Source organism: Chelonia mydas, chromosome 5, assembly GCF_015237465.2.
Source record: "Chelonia mydas isolate rCheMyd1 chromosome 5, rCheMyd1.pri.v2, whole genome shotgun sequence".
NCBI classification, from domain to species: domain Eukaryota; kingdom Metazoa; phylum Chordata; order Testudines; family Cheloniidae; genus Chelonia; species Chelonia mydas.
In genome coordinates this window covers 60932112-60958977 of record NC_051245.2, presented here as the reverse complement: position 1 = coordinate 60958977, position 26866 = coordinate 60932112, and the positions used below count along the sequence as shown (strand labels likewise).

Sequence of the window (26866 nt, the reverse complement as noted above, 5' to 3'; positions counted from 1 at the left end):
TCAATTCACTAACTACAGATAATAGTTCCTCTGTTTCTGTTAGTTTTAAATCCAAAACATGTTTTGATAAACTTTTCTTCTGTAGCAGACACACGTAAGTTGTTCTTACTTAATTTTTAAAAATGCAGTTTTTGTGCATTTTAATTTAATTTAAACTTCCATCCAAATACAGCTTGACACTATAAGTAAAAAATGAATAATCATCTCATAAATGAGAAATGTGACTCACTATATTTTAATAAAATAAAAAAGGTAAAAATTAAGACTCTGACTAAATGTAAGTAATGGTATGTGTTCACTAGCAATGTTAAAACGCTACCGCGGCAGCGCTTTAATGTGGCTGTATAGTTGCAGCACCAGCACTGGGACAGCACTGTTTTTTAAAAATAAATAAACCAACCCCCACGAGGGGAGCATGGCTACCAGCTATGCTGCCACTTTACAGCGCTGAAACTTGCAGCGCTCGGGAAGATGTTTTTCGCACCCCGAGTGAGAAAGTTGCAGAGCTGTAAAGTGGCAGTGTAGACAAGGCCTTAAGCTATACAGTTGCTTAAATATATATAGATCATTAATAGTGTAACTAGAAATCTAGAGGAATATAGTCTACTTTTTTTCGCCAAATACTACAGAAACTTTTGGGGAAGTAATTATTTTTAAGGCAAATTCAGTCAAAGCACACATTTTTCTTTATTAAATGTTTACATGAAATTGATAGTTTTTTAGCCAATGAAAATCTTCTCTTATCCTTTTCACTTCTCCTTCATGTGTCTGAGAGCTTCTATTTTCCTTCTAGCCACCTTCAGTGATCTTCATACTTGCACACTAATCTGTCTTCCTCTCCCTGTGTGTCAAGGCTAAACAAAAATAAATCAAATTTATATGCATCTGTAAAACTTGCAAAATTATTCTTTGGAATGTGAACCTGCCCACACGGGATAATTGTACTTCCTGGATAATTTTGCTAAAACAATCAACAGTGTGAAATAGCTAACAAACTAGATTGTTGGTATTAGTTTCAGCAGTAACACTCCAGTGAGATGAAAGGGGGTGGTTAGAATATTTTAGAACTTTTGCAAAGCGTTGGTTCGTGCTTATGCCTGGGTCCTGCAAAGACTTATGTATGTACTTAACTCTGTACCAGTGGTTCTCAACCTATTTTTCATTGTATGTCACATATGTAGCTCTCTGTGACATGTGGGTTGTATCCACACAGTATATATATACTACCTGTATGGCCTTGAAGATGTCTCATGGGCTGCAGCTGTGTGCTGTTTGGGCCACGCGTTGAGAAACACTGCTCTATGGGGTGGGACCAGTGCCAGTACTCAGTGCATAAAGTTAATCACATTGAGCGTGTACACAAGTATTTGTAGGATTGAGGACTTGAAAGGGCAGATTTATTTAAAATTCTGCATGAAATGCTGGGAACGTTAAAATCTTTTTGAATACTCTGTGCGTACATTGTGTGTGCCTGGATTTCCATTGCTCTTAATTATGGTCTTCAGAAATGTGGAGTCCTGTGTTTCTAGTAACTATTAGTTTACCCAGTTTTTTCATCATAGCATGTGTTTCATCTAGATGTGTAACCCATTCATTCTCTGTTCTGGCTGGAGTTCGTTCAAATTAAGGTAATTGCCATTGCTGACCTGGACTTCAGGGCTAAGGCCACTTCCTAGAAGGACCAAAAAAATGGTCCAAGTATTTGTCAAACTGTAGTCCCCAAGGGCTTGTTTCCACACTTCTGTTTATGAAGTGTGGTGGACCTTGTACTATGCAGATATTGGTTTTAATAATTTTAATCTGACATTTTAGATAAAATTATTTAACACTAAATGTAATCCTGCAGGATGGTGACTCTCCATGTTCTACTACTGGGGGAATTCTGTGCCAAAAAATTAAAAATTCAGCGCACAATAATTTAAAAAATTCTGTAAAAATCTGCATATTTTATTTGTCAAAATAATACAATTTAATCATGCCAGTTTTGGGTATTTATTTCAAAATATCTGTCAGCAGGTATGTCTGTAACAATACAGACCAAAAAAAAGATTCTGGTAATTTTTTGTTTGTTTGTTTTACAAATTCCTTACTAGGTATATTAATACAGAACTTTGAATAATTCATTTAAACTATAATACAGGACTATATTTTCTGCACCCGGCAGAAGCAGTGCAAAGAGTTGGGAGGGTCAGTAGAGGAGCTGAGGGAGATGGAAGGAGCTTGGACTGAGCTGGGAGGGTTGTTGTGTGGGTGGGAGAAGTATGGAACAGGTTTTATTTTGGGGGGGGGGGGGCAGGGGACAGGATTGTTAGGGAGTTGGGGAGCCTCTCCCATTCAGTCAGGCACATCTACTCCTGTTCCTGTACCCCTCATCCTGATGGGTCCCTGCAGCCTCCTCCCCCATCCTCATGTACGCCCATTCCCATTCAGCCCCTGGCTCAATACTGTCACCCCACTAGCTCCTCAGCCCATGCTCCAGTCTGTTTCCCCTCTTCTCCTCCCCCCCCCCCCAGCCATTTTCAGCCCCAGTCTGTGACCGCCCAGCAGCCCCGTGTGCCCCACTCTGTCCTAACTTAGCTCCACAGGCCAGGTGCTGTGATAAACTTCTACTCCTGCGGGAATTCTGTGCCACTGCGTGCGCACAGTTTTTTTTCCCCACAGAAAATACATTTTCTCCCAGAAGTGCTGCAGTTTTGCCTTTTGCCCACCAGAACAGCCTGCTACATTCATGCTGTTGGCTGTTCTGGTGCCAGAGTGGCCTCTGGTGGGTGAAAGGCGGAACTGCAGCACTTCTTGGGCAGAATATATTTTCTATGGGGAAAAAACAAAATTCTGTGGGACATATGAATTCTGCACATGTGCAGAATTCATAATTCCCACAGCAATAAATATTCACAGAAATATAAATAGAATTTGGCATTAGATTCCCTAAAGATTTTGCTTTTCTTTTGTTTTTTCTTCTCTGAAACTTACATTTTCCTAATTTAACCCAAAACCCCAAACCCAGATCTCTTGCTGGTTTCCCTTTCCTCCCTGCTCACTGCCCCCCGTTTCCCCCATACACATACGCATTTAGGATGCACTAGGGGAAAGTCTGCAGAGGTTTCAGTTTGTGCCCAGAACAGGAAGAAATATGGAGATTTAAAAATAAATCCATCTTAAATTATTCATTTTGATATTACTGTGAACTATGTGGTAGTGAAATCTCATTGGTTGTGAAATCCATTGTAGGCAACAGAATATATAGGGATAGAAAATGAACTTGTGATGGGGTTATGTGCATCAATTGAGTTTGCATCTAAAAAGGCTAACAGTAGTGCTATAGCTGTTATGATCTTCCCCCATTTGTCTATAATGCGGTTACAATGAAGCTTAATTATTCAGGACAGTGAACTTTTGTGTTTATGGAAATGCAGAAAGAATTGGATTAGCCAGACAGAGTGGAATTGGCAAAAACTTAAAATGGGGTATTTGTTTAGTTCTTGACCCAGCATCCCCCAGTTATCTGCTGCTGTTTGTCTGGGCCACCAAACCAGATCTGATTCCATTCTGTTCTCCTTGTTACATCTCCAGTTTTCTCCAGTCCCAGGAGAGTGGAACTATAAATAAGGAGGTAGTACATGTACAGAATTTCAGATCTGGAAACTGAACTTTGCCATTTCATTCATCATACAGCAGTATCCCAGTCTCTGGTCTTTATAATGAAAATTCTGCTATCATGTATCTTTTGGCTTTATGCTATTTGACATTTTTATCAATGATCTGGGATAAAACAAAATCATCACTGATGAAGTTTTCAGATGAGACACAGATTGCGGGAGTGAAAAATAATGTAAAGAAAAGGTCACTGATACAGAATGATCTGGTAAATTAGGTCCAAGCAAACAATATGTGCTTCAATATGGCTAAATACCAAGTTATTTTTATGTTTTGTTTTTATATATATATATATATATATATATATATATATATATATATATATAAATGTAATATGAAGTTACAGGATGGGGGTCTTCTGGGAAACAATAAATCTGAAAGGGCTTTGGGATCATAGTGAATAATCAGCTGAACGTGAACTCTGGGTGCAATACTGTGGCCAAAAGGGCTAATTTAATCCTGGGAATATTGAGTAGAAGTAGGGAGACTATATTACCTCTGTATTTGGGAATGATGCGCTCACTGCTGGAATACTGTATCCAGTTCTGTTAACAATTCAAGAATAGGGCTGTCGATTAATCGCAGTTAACTCACGTGATTAACTCAAAAAAATTAATTGCAATTTAAAAAATTTATCGCGATTTATCGCATTGTTAAACAATAGAATACCAATTGAAATTTATTAAATATTTTTGGATGTTTTTCTACATTTTCAAATATATCTAATTCAATTACAACACAGAATACAAAGTGTACAGTGCTCACTTTATATTATTTTTATTCAAATATTTGCACTGTAAAAATGATAAACAAAAGAAATAGTATTTTTCAATTCACCTCATGCAAGTACTGGAGTGCAATCTCTCTATCATGAAAGTGCAACTTATAAATGTAGTTTTTTTGTTACATAACTGCACTCAAAAACAAAACAAGGTAAAACTTCAGAGCCTACAAGTCAAATCAGTCCTACTTCTTGTTCAGCCAATCACTAAGAGAAACGGGTTTATTTACATTTACGGGAGATCATGTTGCCCACTTCTTAAGTTTGTCACCTGAAAGTGAGAAGAGGCATTCGCATGGCACTGTTGTAGCTGGTGTCGCAAGATGTTTACATGCCAGATGCACTAAAGATTCATATGCCTCTTCATGCTTCGGCTATCATTCCAGAGGACATGCTTCCGTGCTGATGACGTGCATTTAAAAAAAATGTTAGTTAAATTTGTGACTGAACTCCTTGGGGAAGAATTGTACGTCTCCTGCTCTGTTTTATCCGCATTCTGCCATAACAAGTAGTAGGACTGATTGGACTTGTAGGCTCTAAAGTTGTACATTGTTTTATTTTTGAATGCAGGGGTTTTTTGTACATAATTTTACATTGTAAGTTCAACTTTCATGATAAAGAGATTGCACTACAGTACTTGTATTAGGTGAACTGAAAAATACTATTTCTTTTTTTTTACAGTACAAATATTTGTTATCCAAAATAAATATAAAGTGTGCACTGTACACTTTGTATTCTGTTATAACTGAAAGAAGTATATTTGAAAATGTAGAAAACATCCACAAATATTTCAATAGTATTCTATTATTGTTTAACAGTGTGATTAATTGCTTCAAGAAGAACATTGAGAAATTGGAGGAGGGCTCAGAGAAAAGCCATAAGAACAATTAAAGGATTAGAAAGTATGTCTTATAGTGATGGACTCAAAGAGCTCAGTATATTTAGCTTAACAAAGAGAAGGTTAAGGGGTGACTTGATTACAGCCTATTAGTATCTAGATAGGGAACAAATATTTGATTGTGGGCTCTTCAGTCTATCAGAGAAAGGTATAACATGATCCAATGGCTGGAAGTTGAAGCTAGACAAATTCAGACTGGAAATAATGCACAAATTTTTAATCATGAGAATAATTATCCATTGCAATAATTCACCAAGGGTTTTGGTGGATTTTCCTTCACTGGAAATTTTAAAATCAAGAATGTATATTTTCTGAAAGATGCCCTAGTTCAAACAGGAATTAATTCAAGGAAGTCCTATGGCCTGTGTTTATACAGGAGGTCAAACTAGATGATCACAATGGTCCCTTGTGGCCTTATGATCTATAAATCTTTTTACTCACTACTTAATATGTCTAAATATTTGTCTAGTTTATGGGACACATTCATATTTTTATTATAAGTTGTATTGTGGTGCTGCCCAAAATGTGCTAGGTGCTGTACATCAATAAGAATACATATGCCCTGCCACTAAGTTTACAATTTAATAATATATACGATTTAATAATATATGAGAACTTGCTTGTTTGCCTTGGTATCCAGTAGCACTAAGCTTCCAACACATTGTCTCTTTCCAGGCTTTGCATGATCGAAAGTTTCCCGTTCCAAAACCATTTGACTACAACAGACATGCAGTAGTTATGGAACTTATTAGTGGTTACCCTCTGTAAGTATTATATGAAACACAAACTCCCATTTAAGACAAATTGAATACAGTAGCTATGATTTTGGAAATCTTAACTGAGGTACTTGCTCAGAGGCACTCTGATTCAGTTGTGTAGGTAAGAATGATAGCTGAATAGTTATGCAGAAGACAATGACTGCTTTTTTAGTCAGATAGGGGCTAATAGTTGCCCACCATTCTCCATGGAGTCAATTGATGCTCTGTAGCCCAGCCTGACTATAGTAACTGATTACCCTTGGAATCCAGGTTAGTTGGGAATGGAATTCCAGTTATGCTCCCCTCCTTTCTTCCTTCCCCATACAAATAAATGTACTGTTACCAATCTGCTTTAATTCCTTTTTACTGGATAAAGGAACATGTTTAAAAACCTCAAACTGTGTTGGCAAGTATCACAAGTAATGCCACTACCCAGATGAAGAGATTGAGAAGTGCAAAATTTTATACAAAGCAAGAAGTATTTCTCATCATCCAACTTTCTTTGCTTTAAGTATTGTAGTAAGTCCCACTGAAATTGCATGTCAATTTGATATTGGACACTATAGAATGGCTGATGACCATGAAGTCTCTTTAGGGTCATTTTTTCTTGTTTTACCAGTTACACGTGATGAGATTTTTTTTTTTCTTCAAACAATTTGTTTATGCAGTTCACCAAAAACTGCAATGGGGCAGCTTACTGTCTGTGACAACTGCACTCTGTGAAAAGTGTCGTTCATGTTACTGTATGGTCTTCCCTTGGCTTCAGCTCATGCTCCCTTGTTCTTGTAATTGACTCTTGAGTAACTGCTCCCCACTTTCAATTTCAGAAAGAAATCTTTTCTTTTTTATGTCCAGATTTTTTGTGTTTCAGCAATAGTGCTGGAAGCAGATAATCTTCAGTCAGGAGAGGTCATGTTGTGTCTAATTATTAAGTCATTTTGCGTTATCTGACACAATGATTTTTAAAACATTAAAATATTTTTAAAGTTTATATTTGAAAAGCTGATTTGATTTGTTTGCACAGCTAAACGCTTAAGGCCAATTTGGTAGTATTGGATATAGTCCAATACGACTTTTATACTTATCCTAGTATCGAAAGAAAATAAACTTCAGTTTTAGAAAAAAACAGGTCACATTCTAACATAAGGTAGGCATCTGAAGTGAGCTGTTAAATTTTGGTTTTGATTCCTTTTTGATTAAACTTAATTGAACAGTAATGAAAAGAAAATTCCCTTCAAATTTTCAGCACTTCCCCGCCACCCACATTTATGAAGTGAATTTAGTGCAGTGAGAGGTGCTACAGGTGGAAGTTTTATCTTTAATTCCACAACAGGTAAGGCATGGACAGCAGCACTACAAGCTTTACCACACTTCTCCATCATTATTTTGCAGTTCTGCTCTGGAGAAAATTACCATAAAGGATGGAAAAAAATAGTTTATTTTTCATAATCAGTTATTCTTGGGTTTCATAAAAAGTCAGCCAAACAAGAGTGCCAAATGTGGAGACGGGTGGGGTTTATTTTGCAATGGAGTTGTGGTTTTTGCTTTAACTTTTCATTTTCTTATACCCTTAATAGTTCAGATTTTTTTTTTTAATGTTTTTAGGTGCCAAGTGCATCAAATAGAAGATCCTGCATCTGTGTACAGTGAGTTAATGGAACTAATTGTAAAACTTGCCAATCATGGTTTGATTCATGGAGATTTCAATGAATTCAATCTCTTATTGGACAGTGAGGACCAGGTTACCATGATTGATTTCCCACAGATGGTGTCAACATCTCATCCAAATGCTGAATGGTACATATTCAGTCTTACGGCATTTTCAAAATCAGTTTGGCCATTTGAGATTATTGTAATTTACTAGCACTGATTATTCATTTTTATGTATCCATTCTTAACTGTCTTCTAGCAATGTCATCTTGTACAACAAATAATGCCACAAAAATATACTCAGTTTTATTTATCCATGGACATAAATGTCAAGATTTAGAGTGCATACATGATTGGTTCTTGTAGAGATTCTCAGGAAGCCAGGTCAAATTTCAGTTGATACTGTATGGTTCGTTTTTGTGTCTTTGAGCTTTCTCTTTTCAGCTATCTGGTAGCTTAATCACTGTTTAGTAAAGTGGGAAAAAAAGACAACAGGGATTTCCTTTCCAGAACAAATCTGGCTAATAGAAAATGAAGTTTGACAAAGCTGGAAGAATACCTCATTTTCTAAAATTCAGAAGAAATTTAAGATGTACTTATGTGGAAGGATTGATACACAGAAGCTATTGAAGCTATGATAGTGACAAATATGAAGTAGAACTTGAGATGTTTAGAAGTGTACCAAAATGCTTGTAGGTCTCAACTTTAATTCTGTGCAAAACAATCCTTTATTTTTCCAGGTATTTTGACAGAGATGTTAAATGTATTAGAGACTTTTTTAAGAAGCGTTTCAGCTATGAAAGTGAACTTTTCCCAACCTTCCAGGATATCAGGTGAGAAATGTAACTTGATGAGGGGTCTTATATTGATCAGTAAAGATGACAGGATGCTCTCTATACCAGTTCTATATTATGAGAACATTGGCCAAAATGTTCACAACTGGTTTTCAGTTGTACGCTGTTCAATTAGTGAGCTCCATGAAGTGTTTTGCTGGAGAACTGGGGGGACAGCCTTGCATCTGTCTCTTGTTTTTCCTTTTCATTTTAATATAGGATTGTCTTTATTCTTAATATCAGAAATGTCGGTGCTCAGTCCAACCAAAATCGGTGTAGGGAACATCCTGAAACTTCACCCCCATTTTACATTTTATTACCATCAGTAAACCAGTAATGCCTTTGTTCTTGTAGCTGGGAAGAGGGCTTTTCCAAGACCTGATACAAATGGTGCTCCAAGACACATCACTGAGATGCCACAATAATACAGAACAGTATTTTTCTCACCCCCAACCCAATTATTGCACTTGTGGGGCATTCCTTTATATGGATTCATTTGGAATGGAGGTTTTTCAAGAAAGTTAGTAAATCATGGTCACTGCTTTTCTAAAGAACAAGTTTTTCAGGCCTCAGATAATGAAAACCACTGAAATAAAGTTCTATTCTGAAAAACTGTATAAAAATTACACCTGTTGTTCAACATTTCAGCTCGTTGCCTATACTCAGTCATATCTGTTTAATTCGAAGTACATTTTTATTCCAGTTAGAACAACACAGCTATGAGAGTGTGAGCTGGTGGTCTCTGTACTGCTGCTGATTGGCAAGGCAGAGTTGTTTTCTAAGTTCCAGAGTTTTCAAATGGAAATTTGCTTTTTCAAGTTTCATGTCCTTTTTTGAAAGACAAAACAAAACCCTTATGAGTACATTTGATCTGGGAGATATCAAAATAATAAACCCTACCAGACTGTTTTCGGTCCCTTTTCTAAAGGGAACCACACTTTAACCAAAATATATAACGTTCGATAAGTGCAAAATTAGAGTGCTTCTAGATTTATGTAATGTCGTGTAATACACTTAAGTCAACGTTAAATCATAATTACACTTCAGTAGAAGTGTACAGACATTGTTCAGTCATATAGCTGTAAATGCTGAAATCATCTGAGCGTGTGGTAACTTCTTATACAAATGGCATTGTACTTTTCTCAGCCATATTCTGTCACTTGTACTCATATTAAGTTCAATGAGACTGTCTTATGTAAGGTTCTACTCAGCATGTGTAGTCCTTTGTTAGTCCTTTAACACTGGCAGTTTAATGATAATGCACTTTGGTAGTCATTTCTTTAAAAAAAAAATTACTAAATTGATTTAATATGTTAAGGGGAAACAATTTATTTATGCTTCAATCTTCTTATTTTCTCTAGGAGGGAGTGCTCTCTTGATGTAGAGATTGCAGCAAGTGGCTACACAAAAGAAATGCAGGAGGATGATGAACTGCTTTACCCAGCAGGTCCTGATGAGGAGGATTATAAAACAGTGTTTACACAACTTGTAGACGATTTTGATGGGAAAGTAAATTTGTATACTGCAGCTGAAGAAAACAAAATAAATTTTACAGATGAATTGGAAGATGACACTGAAAGCAAATCCTCTAAAGTTTTGATGAATAGCAGTAAAGAAGTTGATATTACTGACAGTAGTAAAAAAGAACAAAGTTTAGATATGACTGAGTTCAGCCATGCTCTGGAAAAAGTTGAAGGGCAAATTATTGTAGGGAAAGCCAGTAATAATGCAGAGAGTTCTGCAATTGATTTTTCTGAGGATGAAAAGAGAACTGAAAATACCACCAAAATTGGAGATCATATAGGTCAAGGAGAAGACCCTGCTGACAAAGAGTATGAAGATGAATGCCCTGATCTGGTTGACTTGTCAACATTAAACAGAGAATTCAGGCCTTTCAGGTATAGATCCATAATGACTGTTTTGGAAGGCTTCCATTTATTTTTTCTTCTTTTCAGTAAATGAACCTCTTTCAGGTAGTTCAGCATGCACTGCTGTTCAGCCACCCATGCTTAAATTGAAAATATATTTCTAATCTTAGAGTGAACATATGCTACTTTCCTTTTGACCAGATGCTAGGTCACCTATTGATTAGTATTACGTTTATATGTTTTCTAGTGTGACAGATCAGTTGTCTTGCGCCAGGGTACAAAATGTAATAACTAGACTTGGGTGTCTGAGTTAGTTCCACTTACCTTCTATAGCTAGTGTACACTTTTCTATTGGATAAATATTTAAACTGTTTATACCAATGAAAAAGTTTTGTGTTAAAATACTACTCCACAATAACTTTTATAGTGAAGTTTGTAATTTAAACACTGTTTCTTGAAGTGAAATTATTCTAGTTAGCTGAGGAGCACAAACCCCCTGAGATCCAATCATAATAACTTAGCTATTTGTTGTTCTGGCTTTCAGTTCCTTGCCTGTCCAGTTTAGAGATCAAAATTACCTCTATCCTAGGCCTTTGATGCATAGGCTCTATACCAGCAAAAAAAAAAGATGGGCGGACAGGTGCATGTAATAGAATGAGTACACCAAGCAGTAGCCCCATTTCCTCTCCCCATCCACAGCCCACCCAGTCAGTTTTGAATGAAATGATTTGTTGTCTGGACAGCATGGAAGAGGCATAAGGAAAACCTAATTAACTTATGTAGTGCGCATTACTAGCAAGGGAATTAGAAACATTAGAAACAGATATTGCATATGTCACTTTTTAAGCTAGGAAATGTTGCCATCATGGTTTGTTAGGGTTTTTCCTTTGGCACATACGGAATGAAAGTAGTGTTGTAGTGAAAACGTCATTCTGCTACCTGCCATATTGGTTTACTTTGCTGACAGACAAGTTTTTAGTACTGTTGGCATTGTAAAGCCAATACAGTGATACAAGAAGCAAGCCTGCTTGTTTTTGGTTTGGTTTTTATTTGACTTGTTTATTTTTTACATGTAAACTAAGCAAATTTGAAATGGAGATCATTGACTGAGCATAAGTATAAAATATCACTGTCACTTTTAGTATTTTAGAACAACATTTCGGGCATTTAATATGTTCTTGGTTACATGTTACAAATCAGAACTGAAAAGCTTTACAGGATATAAAATACCCGTCACGTTGAAGTCAAGTTAATATTGCAAAATGTAAATTTTCCTTGTTATGCAAATATTAAATTGTGTTGGAAATTTTCAGACTGTATCTGTAAAACTTATTAGAATATGGTGGATTGTAGCCAAAGGATATTTGTCTTGTCTTTTTGCTAGATGAAATAAAAATCCAATGTATATATTGTAGAGACGAAGAAAGTATGGTTCACATCAATGAACACAGAACGAGAACCTTAAGTACTACCTCCACTGGCAGTTTTGGGAGCTGTTCAACAATTCCTCAGGTAACTAATGTGTATATATACATGCTTTCTAGTTTACATCTGTAGATTTTTAAAATTGTAAGATGCCAATGTTTTTCTGTTAAAACTGTCTTCCAACTGTAACTTGTGGGTCAGTCCAAATTAGTGTTATCGGATTTTAGTCTTCTGTGATTCCATGATCATGGAATTGTGTTCCAGAATCTAAGTTTTTATGTTGGTTTGTTGAAAGCCAAAAATGTGGCACAGCCTTAAATATATTTAATTTTGTGTGGGGAAAACTATAGGGGATACTAGAATGGTTGCATTATTCATTTTCCTATTTAATTCAGTAAAACATTCAATTTTTACAATTTAAATACAATTGTCCAGACTTTCCTTCTGCTGTACCTGAATACTGCAAAGTTTACGGTCTTTGCCACAGAATAGAAGTGCAATTTGCTGTGGAGTACACAGGGCCCTGAGTATTTTATCCTCCTGATTGTAGAGGGAGGCAGAAAATCCAGAACAATTGTGAGACACTGCAAAACATGATTAATGTAACTTTAACCATATCAGCCATTTAAAGTGGAACTGTGCTGTTCAGAGGCTCTCTTTTTTTTTTTTTTTTTTTTTTTCAAATTGCCTCTAGCAACCTTGTGATCCAGGGAGAAAGCATGATGTTCTTGTAGGCTTGTTTGTTCTATCATAATACATTTTTCAGCAGAGAGAATATTTAGATTGTGTATGTTCACTTGTGCCAGACAACAAACTTATAGGCCTTATTTGTGTGTGTGTATGTTTTGGGGTTTTGTTTTTTTTTTTTTTTTTGGTGTTGTTTCATTTTTTGTCTTGGCAGCATATTCCTAAATTTGCAATCTCAGCTAGTGGAGATCAAGAGCATCAAAGATGGTGTGTACACTCTCTGGGGTGAAGGTTGCCACCCATTCCCAGCAGGCTGTTTTATAGCTTATGTATGAAATGGCACTGCCTGAACCCTGTGTACTTTCTAATCAAATTCAAAAGTTTAAAAGGGGCAAGTGTGATATGCGCCTGGAATGAATAATAGCTCTTTCCTGGGATGTCCAGGGGAAGGAGGAGAAAACAGGGCTGGTAATACCATTTTAACTAATGATGTTAACACCCCCCTTCTTCTCCTCCCCCCACCCCCCCAAATGATGATTAGATCTCCAACACTTCCCAAAGATTTGGTTGCCACCAAGCTGTGCTCATCTTTGGTTGCAGCTGCCAGTTAGATGTCCGACAACTTAAGTTCAACTCCAGCATATGATATTCCTGGGGGAATTCTGCAACAAAAAATTAAAAATTGTGCACACAATATTTGAAAATTCTGCACAAGTCTGCTTATTTGATCTGTCAAAATAACACAATATTATCATGCCAGTTTCAGTTATTTTGGTAATTTATTGTAGAATATGTCAGTGAGTCTGTCTGTAACAGTAAAGACCCCCCCCCCACCAAAAAAAAAAAAAAAAGGATTGTGGGGTGTTTTGTTTTGAGAAATAAATTTCTTATAAGGCAGATTAATGCAGAACTTTGAGTAATTCATTTAAATTACAATACAGAACTGGATTTCCTGCACCTGTCAGAAGTAGTGCAAAGGCTTAGGGGAGTCAGGGGTAACGAAGGAGCTAAGGGGGAGGGAAGGAGTGAACCTGGAGGTGGGTGGGAAAGGTTTTTTGGGGGGAGAGGGCAGGGGGGTTCATGCAACTGGGTTTTCTGGTGCCACAGCGGCTTCTGGTAGGCAAAAAGCAGAACTGCAGCACTTGTTGGGCAAAATGTATTTTATGTGGGAAAATACAAAATTATGTGGCACAGAAGAATTCTGCTTGTCTGCAGACGTGCAGAACTCCCCCAGGAATAATATGAACTCTTTTACATGTAAGCAACCACAAATGTATATGTTGGTAGGCCACTATCTAAGATACAATCAGTTTGTTCCCTTCTATTGTTAGCCAAACTTAAAAAATAAAAAATGGTTTGGGATGTAAAGTGAGAAGTACATTTAAAATAAGTCCAGAGGCAATTTGTCCTACCCACCTCCTCTCTTCCTAGAAATTTCTTTCGCACCTTTCCCTAAAACTTTGGCATTAAACCACTTCAGTACTGTAAATTTGACTCTCTGTGAAGAATGAGAATTTTTATAGCTGTATTTAATACTTTAACCCCATACTCAAATAAAAATAGTTATGCTGCCTCCTTCTGCCATACTTTAAATAAATGCAAGCTCATTTTAGAAAGCTCGCTGAAGGAAAGGATGGCTAATACTCTGTACAAGTTAACATACCTTCTGCTGTACCAAATGAAGAAATAATTCGGTAATTTCTGCTGATACACCTCACTAGTAAGATAACCTTTCTATGGGTTAAAATCCTGTTATAGATGTAGATGCTTTCCTTTGCAAACCAGGTGAGATGGTTCAGTTTCCATTTCATTTGTAAATAGGAATAGGAAACAAACTGCAGATTATCTCTACACACTTTTAGGAATGTACTCTAACCCAAATATAGCATATGTCATGAATCAAAATGTCCAGAGGATTGTTGCAAAGTATTTATATCCCATAATAAGGGTACATATCCTAGGAATGTTTTTTGTTTAACAGTCAATATATGACTGACATAATTATTTTGGCGGACTTTTTCAATCTTGTTAGATTGTAGTTTGTGTATGAAGGACTTCACTTGTTTGAAGAACACTGTAGTAGTGATTTTGTCCTATTAACTGATGCTTTTGTTCGTATGGAGCCTTGCTTTATACAAGAGCGCCTTCAAGTGGTTGTATTATTTCCAGAACATTTGCCTGTTTTTAGTTAATTTTTATTATATTTTATCTATCTATGTATATGAATGATTAATTTTGTATGTTGACTGTGTTTATTGGAGTAAATCTAGCCAAAAAGTATTTTCCAGAACTTAGAAGAAAATGCATTCTTAATCGTTTTATATGCATAATAGTTGCCTGGAGTAAGAATTGTCACCTTTTATTGAAATCCTATTGTCAGTGCTAGAAGGAACTTCAGGATTAGAACCATGTGCTAACAGGCAGCTATGACTCCTGTGATAGTTCAGGAATCCCTTAGCAAAAGGGATGGGCTGACAACACTACAGGCACAATCTCTAAATTCTTAGAAATGAATGCAATCTTGCAGGTAGGATTCCAAAAAGAGGGAGGCACTATTGAATCCAGACAGAAGAAATGAATACAGAACTTGAGATTTGAAAAACCACTTGGTGGCAGCAGCAACCTTAATATGGTTCTGGCTTTCCAAATAAGCTACATGTCTTCATGGAATTACGTTAGCATTGTGCTTGCAAAAGCAGGAACTCTTAATAAATCAACAGGCCCAGATGAGTTGTATCCATCAAATAATGAGAGTGCTTTGTGTTAAAATAGGCTTTATTTATTTATATGTAATTTGTATATAACATCAGGAATTTATATATAAACAATACAGTATATAATATGTACACATTTTGAAGAATGTCCAGTACAGAGATACTAAATTGATCAGCTATAGAAAATCCCAGCTATTTTAGGCTAAAATGTTTAATTACTTTGACATGGAGACTATGTGGGCATCTTACTGCACTCTCACAAACTTGACTAAGGATTTATTCAAAATGAGCCACCAGAGGAAAACTGGATTTTGCAAAATTTTAAAATAATAAAGCTTTGATCTATTCAGTCCAAAGCACTCAACCTAGTCATCAACCCTTAGCATGGTTATGATGAAAAGACTGAGATTTACTTGCTCAGGGCAAGTAGGCCAGTATATGCACTTCAGTCTGAGAAGGATTTTTTCCCTGGCAGTAGGGTCTGTGAGGGTGGTAGGGTCCCCCATTTCCCATCTGCCTGAATCACTTAAGCGTGAATTGTTAGGATCAGGTTTGCATATCCCACGTTACTACCTTCTTACAATTGCTGCATCATAGGAATTGGTGGACCTTTGTCATCTTTTCTGTTTTTTTGTCAGAGGAGACTGTGGAAGGTTAACATTCAAAGAAGTAGCATCTCAGTAGTATTGGATATGGTAACAGAAATGTATCTGACCAGGTATTTCCATTTACAAACTGCAGCTTCTGTTCTGTTTCATTATGCTTAGTCCAAGAACCAGTTCTATAGGAAGCTGGTATTGAGAAGAGGTAGTAGAAGTAAATGTGATGTTACAATTCACTTGTTGGATGTTGGTACTTATAAACCAACAGGAAAATACTTTCCATGGACCTGGGTAGCTCACATCAGTAGTAATTACTCATTTTGACTTGACCTGCAAGAGGAGACTCTCTGTATTCAGTGGAAAATGTTTGATGTCTGTGCATGACAGTAAATAGTTTTTGTGTGTAATCCACTTTTTAAAATTTGTTGTGCTTTGCTGCCTTTTTTGTGTTAATGCTGCAAAAGTTCTCTAGTTGTTTTGTTTTGTGTACGTTGCCAGAAAAATCCTGTACTATTTTGAACCACAAGGGGGAGTAGTTTACTTTCAGATTTCTCCAAGTAACAAAATGTTAAATGGAATTGTTTGGGGGGGGGGAAATCAATAACTTAAAAACAATTTTGTCCCTATTTTTATTGAGAATTTTTTGAAAGTGAACTGCAATTTTTTTTTTCAACATCTTGAGGCTTGATGTGGAGTGCCCTAAATAGCCAGGGAAATAAGGGTCACTTAGCATGTAAGGGATGGGGTGAGAAGGGGGTGTCTTCTGAAGTTCAAGTCCTGCACACAACCACCCTGGCAAATCATTCTCGTACTGACTATGAAGAGTTACAAAGGGATCGCATAAAACTGAGTCATGGGCAATAGAATGGCAGATGAAATTCTGTGATGATAGATGCAAAGTAATGCACATTGGAAAACGTAATCCGGACTATACACAATGATAGCATCTAAATTAGCTGTTACCACTCAAGAAAAAAATCTTGGCATCATTGTGGATAATTTTCTGAAAACACCCACTCAATGTGCATCAGCAGTCAAAAAAGCAAACAGTGTTAGGAACCATTCGGAATGGATAGGTAATAAGACAGGAAACTATCATCATGTCATTATATAAATCGATGGTATGCCCATACCTTGAGTACTGCTTGCAGTTCTGGTCGCCTCATCTGAAAAAAGTATATTAAAATTGGGGGGAAGTACAGAGACGGTCAACAAAAATGATTGGGGTTTGGAACATCTTCCATATGAAGAGAAATCAAAAAGATTTACTGTTCAGCATAGAAAAGAGACTAAGGGGATACGATGGAGATCTGTAAAATCGTGAATGGTATGGAGAAAGTGAATAAAGAAATGTTATTTACCCCTTCAAATGACACAAGAACCAGAGGTTACCCATTGAAATTTAATAGCAGGTTTAAAACAAATAAAAGGACGTACTACTTCACACAACACACAGTAAACCTGTGGGACTTGTTGCCATGGGATGTTTTGAAGGCCAAAAATATAACACTGTTAAAAATTAGATGAGTTCATGGAGGATAGGTCCATCAATGGCTAATAGATGGTCAGGGATGCAACCCTGGGTGTCCCTTAACCTCTGACTGCCAGACGGTGGGACTAAATGACAGGGGATGGATCACTCAATAAATTGCCCTTGTCTGTTCATTCCCTCTGAAGTATCTGGCACCGGCCACTGTCAAAAGACAGGATGCTGGGCTAGGTGGACCAACTAATTTTGTGTTTCAGTTCTGAAGGTAGAAAGTATGAGAGTGTTTTTCTTTTTATTTTTCATGCTTTGTTTTTTCTCCCCTCCCCATCATGTGTTGAGCTTCTTTATAGAAGAGCCTTTGCATTCTTTTATATAATGCTGAGGTTGAAAAAAAGTTAGGCTTCAACTGCAGGCTGTTTTCAGTTTATAAAATAGTTTGTTAAATAAAAAAGGTATATTCAATTTTTGGATTGTACTGTGAAAATCACAATGGAAGTAATTTTGTGCCAGTTGTAGCAGTAGCAGCTTACTTCTCTCTATGTGCTAGCTCATTTCTGCTGGCTTGCATGTTAAGGGGATGAAAGACAAGGCTGTGACATTCCCCACCCACATCACGGGCCAGGTAATAAGTGATCCATAGAGGCTGTTTTCTCTCTCTCTCTCTCTCTCAACCCTCAACGTGGTCTGACTTTTGAACCATAATTGCTCTCTTCTAGTGTCATAAAGGCCCTAAATTAGGAAATGCAAAACCTAAAGTTACAATAACAACACTAAGCCCTGGTCTACACTAGAACTTTAGGTCGAATTTAGCAGCGTTAAATCGATGTAAACCTGCACCTGTCCACACGATGAAGCCCTTTATTTCGACTTAAAGGGCTCTTAAAATCGATTTCCTTACTCCACCCCTGACAAGTGGATTAGCGCTTAAATCGGCCTTGCTGGGTCGAATTTGGGGTACTGTGGACACAATTCGACGGTATTGGCCTCCGGGAGCTATCCCAGAGTGCTCCATTGTGACTGCTCTGGACAGCACTCTCAACTCAGACGCACGATTGTTTGCCGTTGCTCAGACGCAGGGAGGGGTGACTGACGACACAGCTTAAGGGTTGGCTTACAGGGAGCTAAAATCAACAAAGGGGGGTGGCTTTACATCAAGGAGTATTTCAGGCAGGACTTCATGGAGGGTTCCAATAAGAAATGGTGCACCTAAGTTATTGTTCTTATTGGAACAAGGAGGTTAGTCTGGCCTCTGATTGATACATGGCTAGATTTACCTCGCTGCACCTTCTCTGTGAGTGACTGCAGTGTGACCTAGAGGAATGAGTCCCCTAGACAGGGGGCTGGGGGGAGGGGGGTTGCAAATGAGTACAAAACAAATCTGGTCTATTTCTTGTTTTGATACACTCCATCTATCTTTTACATCTTTGGCTGGCAGCAGACAGTGCAGAAGGACTCAGGAAAAAAGGCGTGAAACGATTGTCTGCCCTTGCTTTCACGGAGGGAGGGTGGGAATGGGGGCCTGACGATATGCCAGAACCACCTGCGACAATGTTTTAGCCCCATCAGGCATTGGGATCTCAACCCAGAATTCCAATGGGCAGCGGAGACTGCGGGAACTGTGGGATAGCTACCCACAGTGCAACACTCCGGAAGTCAACTCTAGCCTCGGTACTGTGGAAGCACTCCGCCGAGTTAATGCACTTAATGCACTTAGAGCATTTTCTGTGGGGACACACACACTCGAATATATAAAACCGATTTCTAAAAAACCGACTTCTATAAATTCGACCTAATTTCGTAGTGTAGACATACCCTAATTTAGCTACATTTTACACTCTGTGCATTTTATGGAGTACATTTTACAGTAAAGATAGTAATTTATTTAGTTACACATTTAACAGGAACAGAACATACCACATGTGCAACACAATCTGGTTGATGGTGCTTTTGGGACCTCAACTTCTGTACTTCCTGAGCTGCTGTGGGGGTTTTGTTTTGTGTCGAGTCTACACTAGAAGTGCTATATTGGCACAGCTGTAGCATGTCTGGTGAAGAAGCTCTATGTTGGCGGGAGAGCATCTCCCGCTGACATAGCACTGGTGTGGACAGCGCTTAGGTCACTGTAACTTGTGTTGCTTCTAGGTAGCTTTTTCACACCAGTGAGCGATGTAAGTTATATCAACATAAGGGTTAGTATAGACCTGTCCTTTGTTTTTTTTGTTTTCAACTGGTCAGCCTTTTAGCCCTGAGTCTAGGTCCATGGATTATCCTTAGTTCATGCCTGCCTTTCACTGAAGTTTAGGCCAGTTTGGAAGGTTGTTTTGTTTTTATGAAAGGTTTTGTTTTGTTTCGATGAGATGTATGAAGTTTGCCTCCTGCAAGTTATCCCCACAGAATCAGCCACGCCTGTGGTTTTTGTCAAATTGGGTAAGGAGAAAGATGCATTATGATGTGTCAAAGGAGGAGAGGCTGCAATATACTGCTAAAATCTCAGTCGATGACTTGTTCCGGCATAATTTTTCAAATATTGCAACTTCTTTAACTATTCTCCCAACATCGATTAATTGTATTAGTCCCCACAATGAGATCTAGGTCCCCTTCTAGTCACTTCATTCTGAGGAATTAAGTGAAATGAGTTAGTTGAATTGTGCTAGTTCTCCACTACAGAGCAATCTGCAGCCAAAATCTACTAAGCTGTGGTTTGATTTTTGTGATGTGTAGCTATTGCCATCATGATGGCAAGTAGGACCTAGCATGAATAAATAATTGTGGATGGTATGTATCAAAGTACTAGAAAACGACTGCCTGTTTAGTTAAATGACAGTTACTGTTGCTGTTCAACTGACCATCTGTGGTAGAGGCTGTGCAAGACTCAAAAGAAGACATTCCCTAAACCCTGTGGATCTTTGTAAGAGCATATACCCTAAACTATGTTAGGTATCTTGCCTCTCTACAGGGGAACAACTGAAGGAAGAATTTCAAATCACTTCTGCATATAGGACTTTTTCAAAAAAAACAAGGGTGCCAGAAAATATAGCCACAAGCCAAATAACAAGTACACCGGGCCCTTGCTAGAATGAGGGATTTGGGATCCGTGTGCGGTACTGTGTTAACGCAGGGATTGCGTTCAAATGAATTGCAATTAAATGTTGGGGTCCATGGCCGCGACCGCCTTATATGCAAATTCGCGCTATGAAGTGAGCTGTAGCTCACGAAAGCTTATGCTCAGATAAATTGGTTAGTCTCTAAGGTGCCACAAGTTCTCCTTTTCTTTTTGCTATATAGACGCACATTCTAGCAAGGGTCCGGTGTACCAAGGACTTACAATATCCACAAGGTAACTTTTTTTCATTTAAAAAGACACAAAGTCTCCAGGCACCAAACATCACCCTTTTTTTTTTTTTTTTAAATATCCGTGCATAAAGCACTTTCGGGTGGGAAAGCACTGTGTAAATATAAACTAGTATGTCCTAAAATGTTACGTGTCATATAAACAATACTGATGCTTGTGGTTTAATTATTTTTAGGAACTGGTGAAACAGAAGATAAAACGTCAGCTGACTAAACAGCAGAAAGCTGCTCTGAGACGGCGGTTACAGAAAGGAGAGGCAAATGTTTATACCAAACAGCGTCGAGAAAATATGTTCAATATTAAGTCAACTTTGGATGCTGCTAGTTTCTGGGGCTAATGCATTATAACTTCCAATGGAGTATCAGTATTTTTATCCATGATGCATAGATTACATACTTGCTTTCTTGGAAATTGGAATGTTTATATCTATAGTCAATAAATTTCATTCTTGCTATTGTAACCTTGTCTTTTTGTTTTGTAGTTTGAAACTGTTTGTAAAACTTATGATTGTACCTAATTTTTAAATTAGGACTCCAATTAAGATAATTAAACTGGAATAATGACCTACAGTATCTCTTATAGGCACATTTTACTGTGGATGTTTAGTCTGAAAATTATCCGTGAAGTATTTCTTCTTAAAACATGTTTGCAATGAAAAGAAATTGACAACCAAAATTATTCAGCGTGTCCCTGATTTATAAGCAGAGGTCTTTTGAAGAATCTGTATCACGTGCACCTGAAAACAGTCAGAAACAAAGTAGTTTTTCGCCCTTTGCAAGAATTTGGGTTTTGTACCTGTACAAAGATTAATAAACCGTAAGTTAATAAGAGATCTTTGAACCTAGCAACTCTCATTTATTTTACTCACTCCAAGGCTGCTTCTATAAATCTTGCCCGGAAAGACGAGTAATAAAAACGATGTTGCATAGGTCTGGCAGGCACTCAGACTCTGAATATGCCTGTTCAGTTGCCAATAAATACAACTCTAGCCTGTTCCAGATGATTCTGGAAACTATATATCAAAGAACATTACCATAACTTTCAGCACCTAATTTGCTCATGCATTTTGAAAACCTTGGGCAAACATAAACATCATCCTTCAAGCTAGTGGTTCTCAACCCCTGGGAGTCCACAAGCAGGCTTCAGGGATTCTGCCAACCAGGGCTGGCATTAGACTTTCCGGGGCCCGGGGCCCTGAGCCCTGCCACCTGGGTTTGAAGCCAAAGCCTGAGCAATTTAGCTCTGTGGGGCCCACTGCGGCATGAAGCCCCAGGCAGTTGCGCTGTTTGCTACCTCCTAACCGTGGCACTGGCTTTTATATGCAGAAAAAACAGTTGTGGCAGAGGTGGGCAGTGGAGTTTTTTAGCATGGGGGGCGGGGCGGGGTTCTCAGGAAGAAAGGTTGAGAACCCCTACTTTAAGCAAGCCTAATGCCGAGGCAAAAAAAAAAAAATTGTCTTTGATTTATGGGGGAAACCCTTAAGAGAACACTATAGTTTCTGTGGGAAAATCAGAAAGGTTAGCCTGAAAAGTCAAAGATAAAGTTACACTTTAAAATAAAACTAGAAAGAGTAGAAATACATTCACCCAAACAACCTTAACTCTTCTCACATTTTCCTTTGACCTTGCATCCCCACCCATGCATTGTCTGTAAGATAGAGACTGTCATAACCACACAGCTAAGGGTAGCCTAGAATTCCTCCTTACCTGTAAGGGGTTAAGAAACTCAAATAATCTGGTTGGCAGCTGACCGAATGGACTGATGGGGAAAGAAGATACTTTCAAATCTTGGGGTGGGGGGGAAGCTTTGTTGGTGTGTTCTCTGGGGAAAGCAGAGTAGCATCAGGTCAAAAAACTCCTCCTCCTATAAACCAACCTGTACAAGTCTCTGATAGTACAAAAAGAGTAAGTAAATAACGTAAAGCGCATTAGATTACCTTTTGTTTTCAACTTGTGAATTTTCCCTTTGCTAGAGGGAAGTTTATCCCAGTTTTTTGTAACTTTAAAGTTTTGCCTAGAGGGGAATCCTCTGTGGTTTGAATCTGATTAGCCTGTAAAGTATTTACCATCCTGATTTTTACAGAGGTGATTCTTTTACCTTTTCTTTTAAGAACCTGGTTGATTTTTCATTGTTCTTAAGATCCAAGGGTTTGGGTCTGTGTTCACCTGTACCAATTGGTAAGGATATTATTCTCAAGCCGTCCCCAGGAAAGGGGGTGTAGGGCTTGGGGGAATATTTTGGGGGAATAGGACTCTAAGCGGTCCTTTCCCTGGTTCTCTGTCTAAATCACTTGGTGGTGGCAGCATACTGTTCAAGGACAAGGCAGAATTTGTGCCTTGGGAAAGTTTTTAACCTAAGCTGGTAAAAAGAAGCTTAGGGGTCTTTCATGCGGGTCCCCACATCTGTACCCCAGAGTTCAGAGTGGGGAAGGAACCATGACAGAGACCTTATGAAGGAGAATTTGATATGAATTTGAAATTTACAGTCTGTGGCTATAGACATCTTTAATGTACTTCCATGGTTTGTAAAGTCAAGAAACTCTTGATTATATGTTGGTTTTGTAAGCACGTCTGATGCATACATATACACCTCTACCCTGTGCTCTTGGTATGCAAACTACCATTTGGATTTTGGCCCATCAGCAGGTTATAGCCTCAGATATAGGGTATGTCTACACTGCAGTAAAAGACTCATGGCTTGGCCGCAGCTGACGCAGCCATCTGTGGATGTTTAATTGCAGTGTAGCAATATTAATAGTGATGCTATGAAGTCTCACAGCATGACCACTTTCACTCTTGAAATCTTATTTGCAGTGGGGAATTGTCCTTAATGTGGTCACTTGGTGAAAAGTTGTAACAGCTTGTATCTACCAGCAGCTGCATATGGTCTTAAACAAAGCAGTAGCAGTGTACTGAAGAGATGTAACAGACACTTGCACTTCAGCTTACAGTCCACAGTATTTTATTAGTCTCTCTACCAAAGTAAGGAAGTCCATGATTTTCAGGTTATTGATGTGATAAAGGTGTGTGTTTGAGAATTGTCTCTTGATATTGCTATGCTCAGTGATACTGGAGCAGAGTTAAGGTAGTTTGGGTGACCTTAATTGTGTATTGCCATACTTTAACATTTGCAGGGGTGTTACATGTAATCTTACCTTTGAATATCTAGACTCACTCACATTTATGTCTTTAAGAAAAGTTGTGATGTCATCACATTCATCTTGAGAGATAAGATCTCAAAAAAATACTATAGTCCCGTTTGACTAGGATGAGCCCTACTTGTTTTCTAATTTAGACTTCTTTTTCTGTTAGAGAACAAGTTTCCTTTGATGTGTGGACATTGACAGTGAAATCTTTCAAATGGTGCTATTTATTTCTGGAACCAAATATTATGCAAAGGTTGTTCAGATTGGTTCAGCTTTCAGTCAGAACAGAAGGGATTATGGAAATCCATGCAGTTTGTTTTTCAGAATGTTCCATTAAGTCTTTGAAATACTGATGGATGGCCATAAGCGATCCTTTTTACTTATTCTGCCAGTGTACTTGGATAGACATATCTCTTCAGAAACTGGAGTTAGTGAGGGAAGAACTGAACCTCAAAGTTATAGCTTAATATATATTTATTAAACCTCTCTTTTGGTCAGCAGCAGAATTCCTGAAATATCTAAAGTCATCAAAGGTCATGATGAAGTTTACACAAGACTGAACTTTGCAGTGCTCAGTTTATGTTTCATATGTGGTCATTCAAACAAAGTTTACTTTATTTAGAGTGAGCTTTGGGAAACGTAGAGGTTAAGTCAATACTGTTCTTGACAGTCTTAACAAATTCACATATTTAGGAGCAAAATGAGTGTCTTGATTTTATCATATTGGTTTAAATGACTGCACTTAAGGTAACTTTAGCACTTTTGTGGTTTTGTAACCAATCAAGCCTCTTGAAAATAAATGCACAGCAAACAAAAAGTCATTTCTTATAGAGTGAATACTTAACTTTCAATACAATATGTGTCTAAAACTTCCAAGTAATTAGACGCAGAAATGTTTTATAATGATACCTGTCAAGAAATGTGGCTCTTATCACCAAGAAAATGAATCATTTTGGGAATATAAGAAGAATGGAGAAGGGGCTATCCTTATTGACAAGATGGCTACTTTCTCCTTGCTTTAAGGGTTTGTTTTCATCGATGCTATCCTTTGTCCCAGATAAATATGTAAATATAGTTCAATTTATTCACATTTTAATCTACAATACCTGGACGTTTGTATCAGATTTCTATAGTGTAATTTTGAGATTAATTTTCTTATGCACCCATATACTTGTCAAGTTCTCAATTTTTTCCCTAGTATTTTCAAAACAAACAAAAAAAAGCAGTGTAGAGGGGCATTACCATAAATGTTGTTGTCATGGCAAATTGTTACTCCCTAACCCCTTTATCCAGGTAGATTAATTGGGAAATACTTCAACAAAACATCAAGTTAAATTGCATGTTCAACAAAACTCATCACAAATAGTTTAATTTTTCTGCCTAACTCAATTAAATTTTTTCCACCTGCGGTTTGGCCTAGCAATGTAGAAGAACCTATATGATTTTTATTCTTAAAATGAATGTCTCTTTGGGTTACTTCATTGCTAATATTTCTCTGGAGAGTTCTACAGAACTTTAGCTGGGTTGTCTAATGAGAACCTTATGAATTCTCAGTCTCGTCCTAACATTCCAAGAGTACGGGGAGGGAAAACCTTGTACTAATTCAGCGGAAACCAAAACTATGTCTGTTTCAGCACATTCAGTCAATGTCTGGATGAAAGAGAAATGTCTTTCACATGATTAGCTTCTCCAGCTAGCCTGTAGGTGGGTGTGTTTAACAGAAGGAAGCAGTAGGAATGAGCCTGTCAGCCTGCCTTTACAGCTAATTAGCTCAGCATATAACAAAGATAAGTGAGCCAGGGAGGAGGACCCCCTCAAGAATCTTTTGATTCTGGGCAATGTCTGATTGGCAGATGTTCAAAGAGATTCTTTAGTAATCCAGAGCATCAATGAACTGCACAAAATCAGTACAGAACTGGAATAATTCAGGCATGAGGACACTTTGTGGGTACACTCCGGAAAAGCAGAACCAGGATGGACAGAACCTTGGAGTCTCTGCAATATTTAATTGCCCAAGTACTGCCTCATAGAGACCCTGCCCTTGTATTTAAAGACTGTAAGTACCAAAGAAAGTTTCTTGACTTCTCAAACAATAGTTTTATTAATGTCAAATTTAAGTATGATACCATTAAGATTCTGTGGTGCACAGTATATTGAGCAAATAGTCTGATTTTATGGGACATAGATGATGCTGAGTTAAACTGAAGCTATACTATCTTCTGCTTTTTTCGGGGGGGAGGGGTGATGATTGGCTTAAAACATTGCAAGGGTATATTCTAAAAGACTAATGTTCTTTCAAAACACTTCTTTGTAAGTGATCATTTGATTAAATTCAACAAAAGGTTTTGGGTCCTGTAGTGAAATCCACTATTTTGGCAATCTCAGAAAATGAAGGTGTAAATTACTCTTGCTAACAATTAGTTTATTATATTAGACCACGTATTTCATACATATATGGTTAAAATGTTTCCTGTAAAGTTTTCCAAATGCTGAACTCTCCACTCTGAGCACTTCTGTTGGGACAGATGCAAAGCAGCACAGTGTGCTGCTGTTTAAACCACAGCATGTTGTCCTGCAAACGCTGCCTTTTTTTCCCCTTCCAAGACTTCTGAACAAACTAACTGCATACTTTCTTTGTGGTATTGTGTGTGTGACGGCAAATCTGTCAAACTGTCCAATTTTCCTTTCAAATCATATTAGGCAATTGCTATATAAAAGTCTTTATTTCAGCATCAGCATTAAACTACCTCATGTAACTTTGTTTCTGAAGCTAATGTGATTAACTACTGTATATTGAACTCATTCATCTCTTGGTCACTCAGTTGAAATATATGCAGTTGAATTTAACTCTCTATTCTACTGAGCCAGATTCTGATTCCCTTATTCATGATTTCAATAGGATTATTCATGGAGTGAGGTGTTACCCTTACTCTTGTAGAATATCTGAATCTTTCCCATTGTTTCTTACCTAGATTCATATATCAGTGCTTGGAGAAACAGGAATTAA

The 26866-nt window shown here is 37.7% G+C and overlaps 2 protein-coding genes across 4 annotated transcripts in view; both read left to right on the top strand.

Moving 5' to 3' along the window:
• Positions 1–21544, top strand: part of RIOK2 (RIO kinase 2) — a 33325-nt gene extending 11781 nt beyond the window's left edge. For 2 of the 3 annotated variants that reach the window (XM_007054088.4, XM_043546936.1), the window contains exons 5-10: positions 6012–6100; positions 7700–7891; positions 8485–8577; positions 9939–10475; positions 11861–11957; positions 20890–21544. In XM_007054088.4, coding sequence (XP_007054150.3) covers positions 6012–6100; positions 7700–7891; positions 8485–8577; positions 9939–10475; positions 11861–11957; positions 20890–21051 — 1170 coding nt within the window. In that variant the 3' untranslated portion in view covers positions 21052–21544. Of the gene's footprint in view, positions 1–6011; positions 6101–7699; positions 7892–8484; positions 8578–9938; positions 10476–11829; positions 11964–20889 lie in introns of those variants that run through there. The other variant, XM_037903295.2, reaches the window with a different exon arrangement.
• A 4144-nt stretch (positions 21545–25688) lies between these two features.
• LIX1 (limb and CNS expressed 1) overlaps positions 25689–26866 on the top strand; it is a 39689-nt gene continuing 38511 nt past the window's right edge. The window contains exon 1 of the mRNA XM_007054087.4: positions 25689–25915. Within this exon, the coding sequence (XP_007054149.1) occupies positions 25834–25915 (82 nt within the window). The 5' untranslated portion in view covers positions 25689–25833. The remainder of the gene's footprint in view (positions 25916–26866) is intronic.